Source organism: Rana temporaria, chromosome 4 (genome assembly GCF_905171775.1).
Source record: "Rana temporaria chromosome 4, aRanTem1.1, whole genome shotgun sequence".
Taxonomy (NCBI): Eukaryota; Metazoa; Chordata; class Amphibia; order Anura; family Ranidae; genus Rana; species Rana temporaria.
Window position 1 is genome coordinate 468,839,538 of NC_053492.1, and position 16,958 is coordinate 468,856,495.

The following is a 16,958-nucleotide window of genomic DNA, read 5'->3' on the forward strand; positions in this document are numbered from 1 at the left end:
CGCCCCCTGCGTACGCAAGTTACGTCGTTTCCGTACGGCGTGTTTAGCGTAAGGCTGCCCCTTCTAATGGCAGGGGCAGCCAATGCTAAACTATACCCGGCGTTCCCGCGTCGCGACGTTCGAATTTTACGTCGTTTGTGTAAGTGAATCGTGAATGGCGCTGGACGCCATTCACGTTCACTTTGAAGCAAATGACGTCCTTGCGACGTCATTTGCCGCAATGCACGTCGGGAAAGTTTCCCGACGGAGCACGCGCTCTACGCTCGGCGCGGGAGCGTGCCTAATTTAAATGATTCCCACCCCCGGCGGGATCATTTACATTGCGCGCGCTTATGCCGGGCAATTTTGCCGGCGCGGCCCTCGCAATTTACGGAGCTACTGCTCTGTGAATCGAGGGCAGCGCAAAATATTTGCGGGGGCGCAGGGCAAAATCGTTGCCCTGCGCCTTCGCAAATAGAGCGCAATTCTTTCTGAATCCGGGCCTTTGTTTTTTTATATATTTTTTGGGGATATGTATTATAGTAAAAAATATCGATTTTTTTTCAAAATTGTCGCTGTTTATAGCGCAAAAAATAAAAACCGCAGAGGCGATCAAATACCACCAAAAGAAAGCTCTATTTGTGGGGAAAAAAAGGACGCCAATTTTGTTTGGGAGCCACGTCGCACGACCGCGCAATTGTCTGTTAAAGCGACGCAGTGCCGAATCGCAAAACCTGGCCGGGTCCTTTAGCTGCCTAAAGGTCCGGGGCTTAAGTGGTTAAAGTGCCCGGGAAAAATGACAGTTGACAAGTCACTACGGGGCTCCATTGTGTGCGCCAGTTATCTAGTGTTTTGTTAGTATCCAGAATAAGACATTGGGGTAGATTCAGGTAGCAATTGCGTCTGCGTAACCATAGTTACGCAGCGCAATTGCTTACTTGCGCCGGCGTCTCGAATGCTCCCGATTCAGGAACCTCGATACGCCGACTGCAGCCTAAGAAATGACTGGCATAAGGCTCCTTATGCCGTCGTATCGTAGGCTGCATTCTTACGATGGCCGCTAGGGGGCGTTCCCGTAGTGGTCAGCGTAGAGTATGCAAACTGCATACCAACGCCGATTCACAACCGTACGCGCGCCCTGCGTACGCAGTTTCCGTTGTTTCCGTTCGTCGGGTTCCGCGTAAGGCTGCTCCTGCCATTAGCAGGGGCAGCCAATGCTACGTATACCCGTCGTTCCCGCGTTGCGAATTTTAAATTTAACGTTGTTTGCGCAAGTGAATCGTGAATGGCGCTGGACGCCATTTACGTTCACTTTGAAGCAAATGACGTCCTTGCGACGTCATTTGCCGCAATGCACGTCGGGAAAGTTTCCCGACGGAGGATGCGCACTACGCTCGGCGCGGGAACGCGCCTAATTTAAATGATCCACGCCCCCTATGGGATCATTTAAATTACGCGCGCTTACGCCGGGCAGTTTTCTGGAGCGCTCACGCAAATTACGGAGCTACTGCTCCGTGAATCAAGCGTAGCGCAGGTAATTTACGGAGGCGCAGCGGCAAAACGGTATGCTGCGCCTCTGTAAGAAAAGCGCAAAGCTACCTGAATCTACCCCATTGTTACGCTATGAAAATGAATATGATGAATGCAGCTTGTAGAGGCTCCGCTCTTACCTTTCTGTATCCAGAGACATGAGCCTGGCCACGTTATAGCATGGCCGAGCTTCCAGCACTGTGCAGTGGTCATAGGCCTCCCTGCAACAAAAGAAAAGCATTTAGCAATATCTCAGAGCCCATATATCCGGCCACTTCTCCAGAGCCAACAGACTTCAGACACTTCTCCAGAGCCAACAGACTTCAGACACTTCTCCAGAGCCAACAGACACTTCTACAGAGACAACAGACACCAGACACTTCTCCAGAGCCAACAGACACTTCTACAGAGCCAACAGACTTCAGACACTTCTCCAGAGCCAACAGACTTCACACACTTCTACAGAGCCAAAAGACACTTCTACAGAGCCAACAGACTTCACACACTTCTACAGAGCCAACAGACTTCACACACTTCTACAGAGCCAACAGACACCAGACACTTCTACAGAGCCAACAGACACCAGACACTTCTCCAGAGCCAAAATACACCAGACACTTCTACAGAGCCACCAGACACTTCTCCAGAGCCAACAGACTTCAGACACTTCTACAGAGCCAACAGACACCAGACACTTCTCCAGAGCCAACAGACACCAGACACTTCTACAGAGCCAACAGACTTCAGACACTTCTACAGAGCCAACAGACACCAGACACTTCTACAGAGCCAACAGACACCAGACACTTCACCAGAGCCAACAGACATCAGACATTTCACCAGAGCCAACAGACTTCACACGCCAGACACTTTACCAGAGCCAACAGACTTCACACGCCAGACACTTCTCCAGAGCCAACAGACACCAGACACTTCTCCAGAGCCAACAGACACCAGACACTTCTCCAGAGCCAACAGACACCAGACACTTCTACAGAGCCAACAGACACCAGACACTTCTACAGAGCCAACAGACACCAGACACTTCTACAGAGCCAACAGACTTCAGACACTTTTCCAGAGCCAACAGACACTTCTACAGAGCCAACAGACACCAGACACTTTACCAGAGCCAACAGACACTTCACCAGAGCCAACAGACTTCACACGCCAGACACTTCTCCAGAGCCAACAGATCTCACACACCAGACACAGTTCTCTAGAGTTCAGATGTCCGATCACAGTGGACACAGTTCTCCTGAGCCCACGGACCTCCTACCAGACATACGGTCATTGGGATGTTTTTACCAGTCCTCAGACTCACTGCAGAGACGGCCTCTGTGCGAAAGCTTTTTGGGGGATGCGGAACCTGCGACGCATACTCACCCCAACACCCAGCAGTATGCAGCGCAGATCCTGCAACTTCTCCCGGTGCCCCCCATGTGTTGGTAGCTAGGACCTGGCACGCTGTATGCAAAATGACAGCACTAAAAGGACACTGATGTGAACAGCGAGGTGGGAGCCAGGGGGTGCAGATGAACCGATCTAAAATACTTCATTGGTTGGTCCTAGCTACCAACACATGGGGAAGGGGGTGCTGGGAATAGTTGCAGGACCTGCGCTGTATACTGCTGGGATTGCGGAACCTGAGACACATACTCACCCCCAACCCCAGGGGTATACAGCGCAGGTCCTGCAACTACTCCCGGTGCCCCCAAGTGTTGGTAGCTAGGACCACCAGCATCAACCAATGAAGTATTTTAGTGCAGACCATCTGCACCTCCTGGCTCCCACCTCACTGTTAACATTGGTGTCCTTTAGTGCTGTCATATTGCATACAGCGTGTCTGTGTAACAGCAGGTCGGGAGGTGTAGAAGGTCACACACTGTACAGCGGTAAAGTACAAAATGTTTGAAGAGACTGATGGGGAGGAAACAAATGTGCGGGGTGGGGAGGGATTGGCAGTGATGGAGACACAGTTGTGTGGGAGGGTTGTGGTTTTGTTGGGGGAAACAGTTGTTTGGGGGGGGGGGGGGTGATGGAACTGATGGGGACACAGGTGGTGGTGGGGGGGGGTGTTCATGGCACTTATGGGGGTGCAAAGTTGTGTGTGGGGGCACAGTTTTTGGGGGGGGGGGGGGGGATGACAGCCCTGATGAAGGGACACATTTACGGTGGGGGTGATGGCTCAGATGGAGACACAGGTGAGGGGGTGGTAATGGCACTGATGGGGGTGTAAAGTTGTGTGTGTGGGCACAGTTTTTTTGGGGGGGGGGGGGGGGTGGATGACAGCCCTGATGAAGGGACACATTTACGGTGGGGGTGATGGCTCAGATGGAGACACAGGTGAGGGGGTGGTAATGGCACTGATGGGGGTGCAAAGTTGTGTGTGTGGGCACAGTTTTGGGGGGAAGGAGGATGACAGCCCTGATGAAGGGACACATTTACGGTGGGGGTGATGGCTCTGAGGGGGAAACAGTTGTTTGGGGGGGGTGATGGAACTGATGGAGACACAGGTGAGGGGGTGGTAATGGCACTGATGGAGGGGGGGACTAATTGTGTGCGTGTATGGGGGAAAGGGGGTGATGGCCCTGATGGAGGGGCACAGTTATGGGGGGGTACTGGCTCTGAGGGGGAAACAGTGTTTTGGGGGGGGGGGTGATGGAACTGATGGAGACACAGGTGAGGGGGTGGTAATGGCACTGATGGAGGGGGGGGGACGGACGATTGTGTGCGTGTACGGGGGAAAGGGGGTGATGGCCCTGATGGAGGGGCACAGTTATGGGGGGGTAATGGCTCTGAGGGGGAAAAAAACGTGCCGGGAGGTACTGATGGTCACACAAATGTGCAGGGGGACACTGATGGGGACACCTATTTGCAGGGAAATGCCGATGAGTGACGGGGACACAGATGATGCCGCTGCAAATTTATTTACAAAATTACACCAGTATGTGCAAAATATACGATGTGGCCCTTGAAGTGAAAAGTTTGGGGACCCCTGCTCTAGAGATCATAGACTGCAGCAAAAAGGTAGGTAGTAGGATTTGAAATACCCCTCCAGTGATCACACAAGTACACTTATGTAGGAAAAAAAATATGTACAAAATCTTAATTTTAACAATAAAATATTAAAAACACTCTAAATTGTCATGGCTTACATACCAGCAAAACCTTATCCACTATAAACATGTATAGCTGTTTATCGAAATGAGGAACTAGGGTCAACGCGTTTCGTGGGAAATGACCACCTCTTCAGGACTTCTTATTAAATGTATATGATCACAAAAAGTAATTTCTTTTTCTGGAAGATTTCAATTTATATACTTTTCATGCAACTTGTAACTAAACCACACAGTATACAGAAATATACTGGTGGAAGATCCATTGAGGTACAGTCTCGCCGGCCCATGGGAGAAAGATTGTCCCCAGATAAGAGCTCTTTATACAGAAAGACACCAGAGTTTCCGTATGGTGTGGTGTGGTAGTACGAGGAGTAATCAAGCCTGCTCCTAAGGACGCAGAGTTCACAGAGCGTGCTGCTTGTGCGCCACAGTGGGTGAGTGGGCAGCACGATCATGGGAGGAAGTATATGAATGCCCTCCTGGCAAGGTAAGCCCACGCTGTGGCCGTCTTTTGGCTATAGCGCGGATGGGAACAGGTTAAGAGCGCACAAAGGGTTCAGTAGTTAATAAAAGATTGCAACTTACTCAAAATGCTTCTTAATTTTTCCTGCCTCTGCATATTTGGAAATTCCATTAATAAACAGAGTTCTCTTCACCTGGGAAAATCAGAAGAAAAAAAGGACATTTGTGAGACGGAGGAACACAGGATATTAATGGAGGATCATCATTGGGTGACCAAGCTATGCCTGGAACATGTCAGCTCCCTATAGGACGACATATATTAAAGTCTCAGACTACATTATGGCACATTACCAGCTCATCCTCCTTGTAGCGCATTTTGGACGTGTGACGTCGCATACTGTACACCGTGAGCAAGAGGTAGAAGAAGGCGAAGGTGGTGTGAAGCCAAAGGAGATTGTTCCTGGGAAGGTAAAGAAGAGGAGTCATATACATACACCCCAATACAGAGAGAATCCTATACATACACCCCAATACAGAGAGAATCCTATACATACACCCCAATACAGAGAGAATCCTATACATATACCCCAATACAAAGAGAATCCTGTACATACACCCCAATACAGAGAGAGCCCTATACATACACCCCAATACAGAGAGAATCCTATACATACACCCCAATACAGAGAGAGCCCTATACATACACCCCAATACAGAGAGAATCCTATACATACACCCCAATACAGAGAGAGCCCTAGACATACACCTCAATACAGAGAGAGCCCTAGACATACACCCCAATACAGAGAGAGCCCTAGACATACACCCCAATACAGAGAGAGCCCTATACATACACCCCAATACAGAGAGAATCCTATACATACACCCCAATACAGAGAGAATCCTATACATACACCCCAATACAGAGAGAGCCCTATACATACACCCCAATACAGAGAGAATCCTATACATACACCCCAATACAGAGAGAGCCCTAGACATACACCTCAATACAGAGAGAGCCCTAGACATACACCCCAATACAGAGAGAGCCCTAGACATACACCCCAATACAGAGAGAGCCCTATACATACACCCCAATACAGAGAGAATCCTATACATACACCCCAATACAGAGAGAATCCTATACATACACCCCAATACAGAGAGAGCCCTATACATACACCCCAATACAGAGAGAATCCTATACATACACCCCAATACAGAGAGAGCCCTAGACATACACCTCAATACAGAGAGAGCCCTAGACATACACCCCAATACAGAGAGAGCCCTATACATACACCCCAATACAGAGAGAATCCTATACATACACCCCAATACAGAGAGAGCCCTAGACATACACCTCAATACAGAGAGAGCCCTAGACATACACCCCAATACAGAGAGAGAATCCTATACAGACACCCCAATACAGAGAGAATCCTATACATACACCCCAATACAGAGAGAATCCAATACATACACCCCAATACAGAGAAAATCCAATACATACACCCCAATACAGAGAGAATCCTATACATACACCCCAATACAGAGAGAATCTATACATACACCCCAATACAGAGAGAATCCTATACATACACCCCAATACAGAGAGAGCCCTATACATACACCTCAATACAGAGAGAGGCCTATACATGCACCACAATACAAAGAGTCCTATCCATACACAAAAATACAGAAAAAGTCCTATCCTTACGGTATTAAAAACATAAAAAAAAAAAAAAAAAAAGGCAGAAGCAGCACAAAATCAGAAAGAGACATGGATCCAGAACTGAGGCCACAGAACCATACCTGGTCATACAGAACCAGCAAAGAGATCCAACAAGCAGCAGAGAAGAGGAGACACTTTACACCTGTTGTAGACCGATCCTGCTGAGTACACACATCTATACACACATCCATGTGCTCATAAACAAGCAGAGTCTTACCTGGAGTCCAGGTTGGCTATGGTTGTCCTCCCGAAGCTGTACGCATTGTTTTCTGTGGAATAAGAGAGAGAGTCCAGCTGGTCAGTGATATATACAATACACATGTCATCCCCAGTTGTCGAAGACGCGATTCCCCATCCTCTATCCAGTGATCACAAAGGGGAAATTAACAAAAAGAGTGGTGGAGCCATGAAGCCTGTGCCGCTCTTCTGAACTGAGAAAATAGATCAGATCTTGCTTCTAATTAACAAAGACATAGGGAGCAGGAGAACTGGAGCTGGTGGCCCAACTCCCAAGCAAGCAGCTCCAGCTTTGAAAGAGGTTGATCTGCTTTGCAAACTGTGGCACATGCCACTTGCACCCATACAATGGTGCAGGAAGCTTTGCCAATGTGTATTTATGCAGAAACAATACCAATAAACAGGCTTCTATCTTACCCAGCAGGTCTCCTGAGAAGTTGACCGGGAGCACAATGCCAACAGAGAGTACGCCGACTACCACCAACAGACCGATGATGTGGCGTTGGAAGGACAGGTAATGGACAGCATCTGCACCACATTTATCAAGGATTTCATCATCTCTGCAGAGAAAACACATTCCGCTATTACTGATGAGGAAGGATGGAGATAGAAACCCCCCCAAATCACCTGAAGACAACATATACACCGAACTGAAAAATCATTAACAAGAACATTCTTTCTGGGGAAGATTAAGTCAGCTAATTTTGTTTTCGAAAGCCCTTACACAGAAAAGTCATTACCCATGGATGCATTTATATGGCCGATTGGTGTTAAAGTCCACCGACCCATCAACCAAATAAAAATGCAGGTATATATACACAATTTGTACTGTTCTGTCTCCTATGGAACAAAGTATATGCAGTACTTTGTCCCATGTTCCTAACCTTAGCTGTAAGGTCCTTGCTAGGCACTTCCTACTCCTCACTAGAAGGTCCTTGCTAGGTGCTTATTAACCCAAGCTATGAGGTCCTTTCTAGGTTCTTCCTAGCCCAAGATATGAGGTCCTTTCTAGGTACTTCCTGACCCTAGCTATGGAGGTCCTTTCTAGGTACTTCCTGACCCTAGCTATGGAGGTCCATGCTAGGTGCTTCCTGACCCTAGCTATGAGGTTCTTTCTAGGTACTTCTTAACCCTAGCTAGAAGGTCCTTGCTAGGTGCTTACTAGCCCAAGATATGAGGTCCTTTCTAGGTACTTCCTGACCCTAGCTATGAGGTCCTTTCTAGGTGCTTCCTAACCCTAGCTGTAAGGTCCTCGCTAGGCACTTCCTACTACTTGATAGAATGTCCTTTTGAGGTGCTTACTAACCCTCTAGCTATGAGGTCTTTTCTAGGTACTTCCTAACCTAACCCTTGCTATGAGGTCCTTGCTAGATGCTTCCTAACCCAAGCTATGAGGTCCTTGCTAGGTGCTTCCTAACCCAAGCTATGAGGTCCTTGCTAGGTGCTACCTAACCCAAGCTATGAGGTCCTTGCTAGGTGCTTCCTAACCCTAGCTGTAAGGTCCTTGCTAGGCACTTCCTACTACTCAATAGCAGGTCCTTGCAAGGTGCTTACTAACCCTCTAGCTATGAGGTCCTTTCTAGATGCTTCCTAACCCTAGCTATGAGGTCCTTTCTAGGTACTTCCTAACTATCTCTATGAGGTCCTTGCTAGGTACTTCCCAACCCTAGCTATGGAGGTCCTTGCTAGGTATTGCCCAACGCTAGCTATGAGGTCCAAACTGCACCCAAGAAAAGCTGCCCTTATGGAGGAGTCCATCTCCTTCCTAGCTGTTGTCAAATCAGGTGTGGCAGGTGGTGAGGGATGCAGCTCATATCTTATAGCTAGAGTTAGGAAGCACTCCGTAACATGGAGAAAAGTACCTGTAATTTGCCTCATAGGTGGACAGAACAGAAACAAAAAAAGTAAATCGATAGTTTTCATTAAAGATATTTGTTTTCTGTTAGGGCAAAGTGACAGGTTCACGTGTAAGAAAAAAAAAAATAACCAGTTTATTTTAACGTTCACCATGCTCCCACAAAAACTAATAATGAAACAATTATTATTAATTTTGTTCCAAAATTGTCATTGCCCTTTAATCTGTATCTATACTATCCCCTTTTACAGTAAACTTCTATCACCAGCTATAAATTCTGTATAATATAATAAAACCAGAATCCTCTACTACACCGTCCTCGTTATGGGGACTACCACAGACCTTAACTTATTACGCAAGTGTCAATACATATTTTATCCAAAGAAAGCAAATAATAAAAAATAAAAAAAAAGTTGTGCAACCGCTGACAATGAAGGTCTTTTGTACGAGTGGATACACGCGGTTGTGCAACTTTTTTTTTTTATTTGTTTTCTTTAAACAAAGTGTGTAATAAGTACATCGGAGGGTGGTATAGGAGAGGATTACGTTGCTTTACCCACTTCAGCTCCAGGCCTTTTCTGGTACTTTTTGACAAGTAAAAAATAGAGAGAGATATATATTCCTATCCCTATGTCACTTTAATTTTAATGTTTTTGATCACTTTTATTCCTATTACAAGGAATGTAAATGTCCCTTGTAATAGGAATAAGCAATGACAGGTCCTCTTTATGGAGAGATCCTCTACTTTTAAAAAGATCTTTTTTTTTTTTTTAAAAACAAAAGACCTTTTGATAGTTACATGCCCTGTAATAGGAATAAAAGTGATCAAAAACATTAACCCCTTCCGTTGCTTCTGAAAGCGTTCCAGAGGCTAATGAGCCGCTTGGACGGCTTTCATAAGAAAGCCAATCACCGGTTAAAAATAAATAAAATAAAATACCAGAGGTATGGCTGATAGCTTCAGCCATAATCCCGGTAAACCACCACTGTGTGTATATATATATATATATATATGTGTGTGTGTGTATTGCTGGTTGGCAAGTGGTTACACGATATCTGTGACCTGAATGAGCCTTGTAGCTTTATTTCTTGCATTTTGAAAGGTCTATGATAAATATAGGGGGTAGTAGAGAGATATTTGGTTGGATATGTAGGTCAGGCTCTGATCTGTTACAAAAATTTTAATTTCAAAAGCCCCCTTTTCTGATCGTAAGTAAAGCCACGAGTATAAACACTCAACCCACCCCCCTACCCCCGCCCCCAATTATTATGGCAGTCTAGGTGACAGGACAGAAACTCACTTTATCCGGAAGATTGCAGTCAGCCAGGAGCAGAAACCCTAGAAAAAAAACACACAAAAGGTTATCATCACCCAGAGTCACAACTGGACCGCACAACTATCGTTATCGCTGGATGTCATAAGACCCGATGTAACCCTCACACCTATACTGGGATCCAAGGCCAGGTCCTCGTCACAGTTTGCAGCCACTGGAACTCTTGAATTCAGGACTGTTAGAAATCAGGGGAGCCCGTAGAGCCTAGCTGGCAGGAACAGTGAACCAAACCTAACAGGTGGCTCCAGCTTAATGAAAAAAACACTTACAGTTGCAAGAAAAAGTATGTGAACCCTTTTGGAATGATATGGATTTCTGCACAAATTGGTCATAAAATGTGATCTGAAATTCATAAGTCACAACAATAGATCACAGTCTGCCTAAACTAATAACACACAAAGAATTAAATTAAACCATGTTTTTATTGAACACACCATGTAAACATTCACAGTGCAGATGGAAAAAAGTATGTGAACCCATAGACCAATGACATCTCCAAGAGCTAATTGGAGTGAGGTGTCAGCCAAATGGAGTCCAATCAATGAGATGAGATTGGTGTCGTCGGTTACAGCTGCTCTGCCCTATAAAAAACACACACCAGTTCTGGGTTTGCTTTTCACAAGAAGCATTGCCTGATGTGAATGATGCCTTGCACAAAAGAGCTCTCAGAAGACCTACGATTAAGAATTGTTGACTTGCATAAAGCTGGAAAGGATTATAAAAGTATTTCCAAAAGCCTTGTTGTTCATCAGTCCACGGTAAGACAAATTGTCTATAAATGGAGAAAGTTCAGCACTGCTGCTACTCTCCCTAGGAGTAGCCGTCCTGTAAAGATGACTGCAAGAGCACAGCGCGGACTGCTCAATGAGGCGAAGAAGAATCCTAGAGTGTCAGCTAAAGACTTACAAAAGTCTCTGGCATATGCCAACATCCCTGTTAGCGAATCTACGATACGTAAAACACTAAACAAGAATTAATTTTATGGGAGGATACCACAGAGAACCTGGAGATACCACAAAAAAACATTGCTGCACGTTTACAGTTTGCACAAGAGAACCTGGATGTTCCACAGCAGTGCTGGTAAAATATTCTGTGGACAGATGAAACCAAAGTTGAGAAGGAGGGAGAAGAAGGAAGAAGAAGGAAGGAGGGAGAAGAAGGAAGAAGGGAGAAAAAGGAAGGAGGGAGAAGGAGGGAGAAGGAAGAAGAAGGAAGAAGGAAGAAGAAGGAAGGAGGGAGAAGGAGGGAGAAGAAGGAAGAAGGGAGAAGGAAGAAGAAGGAAGAAGGAAGAAGGGAGAAGGAAGAAGGAAGAAGGGAGAAGGAAGAAGGGAGAAGGAAGAAGGAAGAAGGGAGAAAGAAGAAGGAAGAAGGGAGAAAGAAGAAGGAAGAAGGGAGAAGGGAGAAGGAAGAAGGAAGAAGAAGGAAGAAGGGAGAAAGAAGAAGGAAGAAGGAAGAAGGAAGAAGGAAGAAGGAAGAAGGAAGAAGGGAGAAGGGAGAAGGAAGAAGAGGGAGAAGAAGGAAGAAGAGAAGGAAGAAGAACAAGAAGAACAAGAAGAACAAGAAGGAGGAGGAGGAGGAGGAGGAGGAGGAGGAGGAGGAGGAGGAAGGAGTGAGAAGAAGGGAGGAGGGAGAAGGAGTGGGAAGAAATGAGGAGTGAGAAGAAGGGAGGAGGGAGAAGGAGTGGGAAGAAGGGAGGAGGGAGAAGGAGTAGAAGAAGGGAGAAGGAGTAGAAGAAGGGAGAAGGAGTAGAAGAAGGGAGAAGGAGTAGAAGAAGGGAGAAGGGAGAAGAAGGGAGAAGGAGGGAGGAGGAGTAGAAGAAGGGAGAAGGAGTAGAAGAAGGGAGGAGGTGTAGAAGAAGGGAGGAGGTGTAGAAGAAGGGAGGAGGTGTAGAAGAAGGGAGGAGTAGAAGAAGGGAGGAGGGAGGAGAGAGGAGGGAGGAGAGAGGAGGGGACGCCGTACTCACATTGTCTCTTTGGTCAAAGTCCACTGAGCTGGACACGGAGGTCAGTCGCTCGTATCGGTCATGGCTCTCGGAGTGCATGGCGGAGGCCACACTACAACAAAGAACAAAAAGAGACATCAGCAAAAATACTAATGTGTGTGCAGAGAGGAATGAGTTAAATCACTCAGAAAACTGCAGATTAACCAGAACCGTGTGCAGGAAGGAGGACCCCTGTATGATGTCATAATACAATATATACAATAGGTGAGAGGGAAGGACAGAGAGAGGGAGAGGGACACACTGCATGCAGCCAGAGATCGGGTTAGAGAGAACCGCAGCTGCGGAAAAATCAAGTTCTGATTAGTGAGGAAAAGCGACACACAGACAGGGAACATACTATTCTCGCTCCACCCGGGAAATTCGCATCCGTCTCTGCCTGGGTACAGGAACACAAAAAACACAAAAATACGTTACATGGCACAATAACCGATACATGGCACGTCCCTAACTGGGGGGGGGGGGGGTGTCACCCTGACCGCAAGAGGAGGAGGATAAATCATGTGGTTGGGGCATAAAATACATACACTATATGGCCAAAAGTATGTGAACCCCCATATGATTGGGCCTGAATGAACCCCTGTGGACAAGTCAGACACCTATCCATGAACCTTGATTTTTAACATTTATATTTTTGTATTTATTGTATAATAAACTTTTATTACTACGCTTTTGATTTAATGAGCTGTTAGCGTTAAAGCCCCACCTCGGGGGATCTCTCTTTTTCCCCATATGATGGAGTTCAGGAGTTTCCAGTGAAGTGTATGGTTAATGCAAAGACATTGTTACCACAAAGTTGGAAGAGCACAATTGTCTACAGTTTGGTGAAGACCCTTTTCTGTTCTACCATGACTGTGCTACAAATCCAGCTCTATAAAAACATGCTGTGACCAATTTGGTGTGGAGGAACTTGACTGGCCTGCACAGAGCCCTGACCTCATCCCTGAGCACCTTTGGGAGAAATTGGAATGCTGATGGTGAGCCAGGTCTTGTCATCCAATTTCAGTACCGGACCTCACACATGGGGATAAAATCCCACAGAAACTCTCTGTTGAGAGGCAACTATAATAATGCCATGGGGGGAAAGGCAACTCCATATTAAGGGGCATGGTGGGGATGCAACTCCACATTAATAGACATGGGGCTGGTAGGCAACTATTTTAATGGCCATGGGGAAAAGGAAGCTCCATAGTAATAACTATGGGGGAAAGAGTGGGGCTCCAAATGAATGGTCCTGGGGAAGGGGAGCAATGCCTTATTGGTTGCCATGGAGGGGAGCAAAATACTAATACTAATGTCATGAGGGGGTTGGGAGGTAAACATATATTAATGACCATGGGGGAAATGCAACTATCTAAAATGGCCATGGTGGAAGAGGGCCAGCGCCAAATTATTGGCCATGGGGGAAGAGGGCCAGCACCAAAATGAATGGCCATGGGGGAAGAGGGCCAGCACCAAAATTAATGGCCATGGGGGAAGAGGGCCAGCACCAAAATGAACGGCCATGGGGGGAAGAGGGCCAGCACCAAAATGAACGGCCATGGGGGAAGAGGGGGCAGCACCATATTAATGGCCATGGGGGAAGAGGGGCAGCACCATTTTAATGACCGTGGGGGAAGAGGGGCAGCACCATATTAATGGCCATGGGGGAAGAGGGGCAGCACCATATTAATGGCCATGGGGGAAGAGGGGCAGCACCATATTAATGGCCATGGGGTAAGGGGAGCAGCACCATATGAATGCCCATGGGGGAAGGGGAGCAGCACCATATTAATGCCCATGGGGGAAGAGGGAGCAGCACCATATTAATACCCATGGGGGAAGAGGGAGCAGCACCATATTAATACCCATGGGGGAAGAGGGAGCAGCACCATATTAATACCCATGGGGGAAGAGGGAGCAGCACCATATTAATGAATAAGAAAAAGGTACAGCGCAATGAGATAAATAAAAATAAATAAATATAAATAAACAAATGTGAATGGAAAACCTGCACATGAAGTGCCAGGTTTAAGTGGGGGGTAATAAGATAATTGAATAGATAATGAAAACCAATCAATAAATTATGATCAATGATAAAAATAATATATGAAAATTAGACCAATAGATTTTGACATATCATTGGAAATTCTTAAAGGAGTGCCAAGGTAAATTCCACAAACCAATGTGCAAAAAAGTGAAATTTTAAAGACAAAAATCAAAACAGGAACTATAGTGTTAAAATAGTCTTTTGCGATGCTAGAAAAGAAAAAAGTCCATAAGTGATAATCCAATGCAGCGCTGTTTCTATGATACTCTAGACGTGACACCAAACATATCCTGAACAGACTCTCCACCAGAAAAAAGGACACCCAGGTGTTGAGGTAATGTAGTCTCCTTACCACACTAAATGACCGCTGCAGCGATCGGGATAAGCTCAGATAGAAAAGTCTCCCACTGAGACTAGATGGGAAGGAAGGAATCCTGAATGGGTCCTATACTGTTGCCTCCAGAATCCAGCTCAAAGGGAAAAGATTGAGCAATTTTTTTTTTAAATACACATCGAGTCCGGAATTTCGTCCGGACTCGATGTGTATTTAAAAAAAAAAATTGCGTTTGAAAGACCGCTGTGCAAATACTGTGCGGGAGAACGTGTGGAAGAGACGCCGAGATCTGATGTTACAGCCAGTCGCTCTGGTTCCTATTCGCATGTCATTTTACCCTAATTGTGAGTGTATACAGTTTACAGCTATAATAAATATTGTCAGTTGAAACTTTATTACACTATGGGGGATGTTTTTTGTATCTTTTCCCTTTGAGCTGGATTCTGGAGGCAACAGTATAGGACCCATTCAGGATTCCTTCCCATTTAGTCTCAGTGGGAGACTTTTCTATCTGAGCTTATCCCGATCGCTGCAGCGGTCATTTAGTGTGGTAAGGAGACTACATTACCTCAACACCTGGGTGTCCTTTTTTCTGGTGGAGAGTCTGTTCAGGATATGTTTGGTGTCACGTCTAGAGTATCATAGAAACAGCGCTGCATTGGATTATCACTTATGGACTTTTTTCTTTTCTAGCATCACAAAAGACTATTTTAACACTATAGTTCCTGTTTTGATTTTTGTCTTTAAAATTTCACTTTTTTGCACATTGGTTTGTGGAATTTACCTTGGCACTCCTTTAAGAATTTCCAATGATATGTCAAAATCTATTGGTCTAATTTTCATATATTATTTTTATCATTGATCACAATTTATTGATTGGTTTTCATTATCTATTCAATTATCTTATTACCCCCCACTTAAACCTGGCACTTCATGTGCAGGTTTTCCATTCACATTTGTTTATTTATATTTATTTATTTTTATTTATCTCATTGCGCTGTACCTTTTTCTTATTCACTCATCTTTTAAAATTTTGTATCTACAATTTTTTGGTACTTGGCAGCACTTTTTTTATTTTATTTTATGGTTTATTATTATTTGTTTATTCTGCGCAGTGTTTTTTTCTTTACTAGAAATAGCACCATATTAATGCCCATGGGGGAAGAGGGAGCAGCACCATATTAATGGCCATGGGGGAAGAGGGAGCAGCACCATATTAATGGCCATGGGGGAAGAGGGGGCAGCACCATATTAATGGCCATGGGGGAAGAGGGGGGCAGCACCATATTAATGGCCATGGGGGAAGAGGGGGCAGCACCATATTAATGGCCATGGGGGAAGAGGGGGGCAGCACCATATTAATGGCCATGGGGGAAGAGGGGGCAGCACCATATTAATGGCCATGGGGGAAGAGGGGGGCAGCACCATATTAATGGCCATGGGGGAAGAGGGGCAGCACCATATTAATGGCCATGGGGGAAGAGAGGGCAGCACCATATTAATGGCCATGGGGGGGAAGAGGGGCAGCATTATCTTAATGGCCATGGGGGGGAAGAGGGATAGCACCATATTAATGGCCATGGGGGAAGAGGGGCAACTCCAAATTAATGGCCATGGAGGGAGCTTGGGGGGGCAACTACAAATAGCCATTGAGAGATTGTGGGTGGAAGTGGGTGTGTGGGAGGGGGGGGGGGGGCACACCATATTAAATAGCCATGGATTTGGAATGGGATGCCCAACAAGCTCATATAGGTATTGATGGTCAGGTGCTCACAGACTTTTGCCCATATATAGGTAGATTCAGGTAGGGGCGCGCAAATCTAAGGCAGCGTAGCCTAGCGCGTTTACACTACGCCGCCTTAAGTAAGAGAGGCAAGTACTGTATTCTCAAAGTACTTGCCTCCTTACTTAGGGCGGCGTAGCGTAAATGCGGCGGGCGTAAGGGCGCCTAATTCAAATGTGTTGGAGGGGGGCGTGTTTTATGGTAATGAGGCTTGACCTCACGTTTTTGACGTTTTTTCTTTACTGCGCATGCGCCAGGCGCCTACATTTCCCAGTGTGCATTGCGGCTAAGTACGCCGCACGGGCCTATTGATTTCGACGTGGACGTAAATCCCGATTCGCGGACGACTTACGCAAACGACGTAAAAAATTCGAATCTCGCGGCGGGAACGGCAGCCATACTTTAACATTGTTATTCCACCTAATAGATGGAATAACTTTAGGCCTGCTAATGCCTTACGGAAATGGCGTAAATCTACTGCGGCGGCCGGGCGTACGTTCGTGAATTGGCGTATCAACTCATTTACATATTCTACGCCGACCGCAATGGAAGCGCC

General features: G+C 46.1%; 1 protein-coding gene across 2 annotated transcripts in view; it reads right to left on the reverse strand.

Annotated features, from left to right (window-relative positions):
* TMEM63B (transmembrane protein 63B) overlaps positions 1-16,958 on the reverse strand; it is a 109,554-nt gene that overhangs the window by 34,427 nt on the left and 58,169 nt on the right. Inside the window, exons 4-11 of one of the 2 annotated variants that reach the window (XM_040351768.1) lie at positions 12,597-12,635; positions 12,221-12,311; positions 10,225-10,262; positions 7,486-7,628; positions 7,049-7,100; positions 5,445-5,553; positions 5,217-5,287; positions 1,650-1,730 (exon numbers count right to left, since the gene is read on the reverse strand). In XM_040351768.1, coding sequence (XP_040207702.1) covers positions 1,650-1,730; positions 5,217-5,287; positions 5,445-5,553; positions 7,049-7,100; positions 7,486-7,628; positions 10,225-10,262; positions 12,221-12,311; positions 12,597-12,635 — 624 coding nt within the window. The remainder of the gene's footprint in view (positions 1-1,649; positions 1,731-5,216; positions 5,288-5,444; positions 5,554-7,048; positions 7,101-7,485; positions 7,629-10,224; positions 10,263-12,220; positions 12,312-12,596; positions 12,636-16,958) is intronic. The other variant, XM_040351769.1, reaches the window with a different exon arrangement.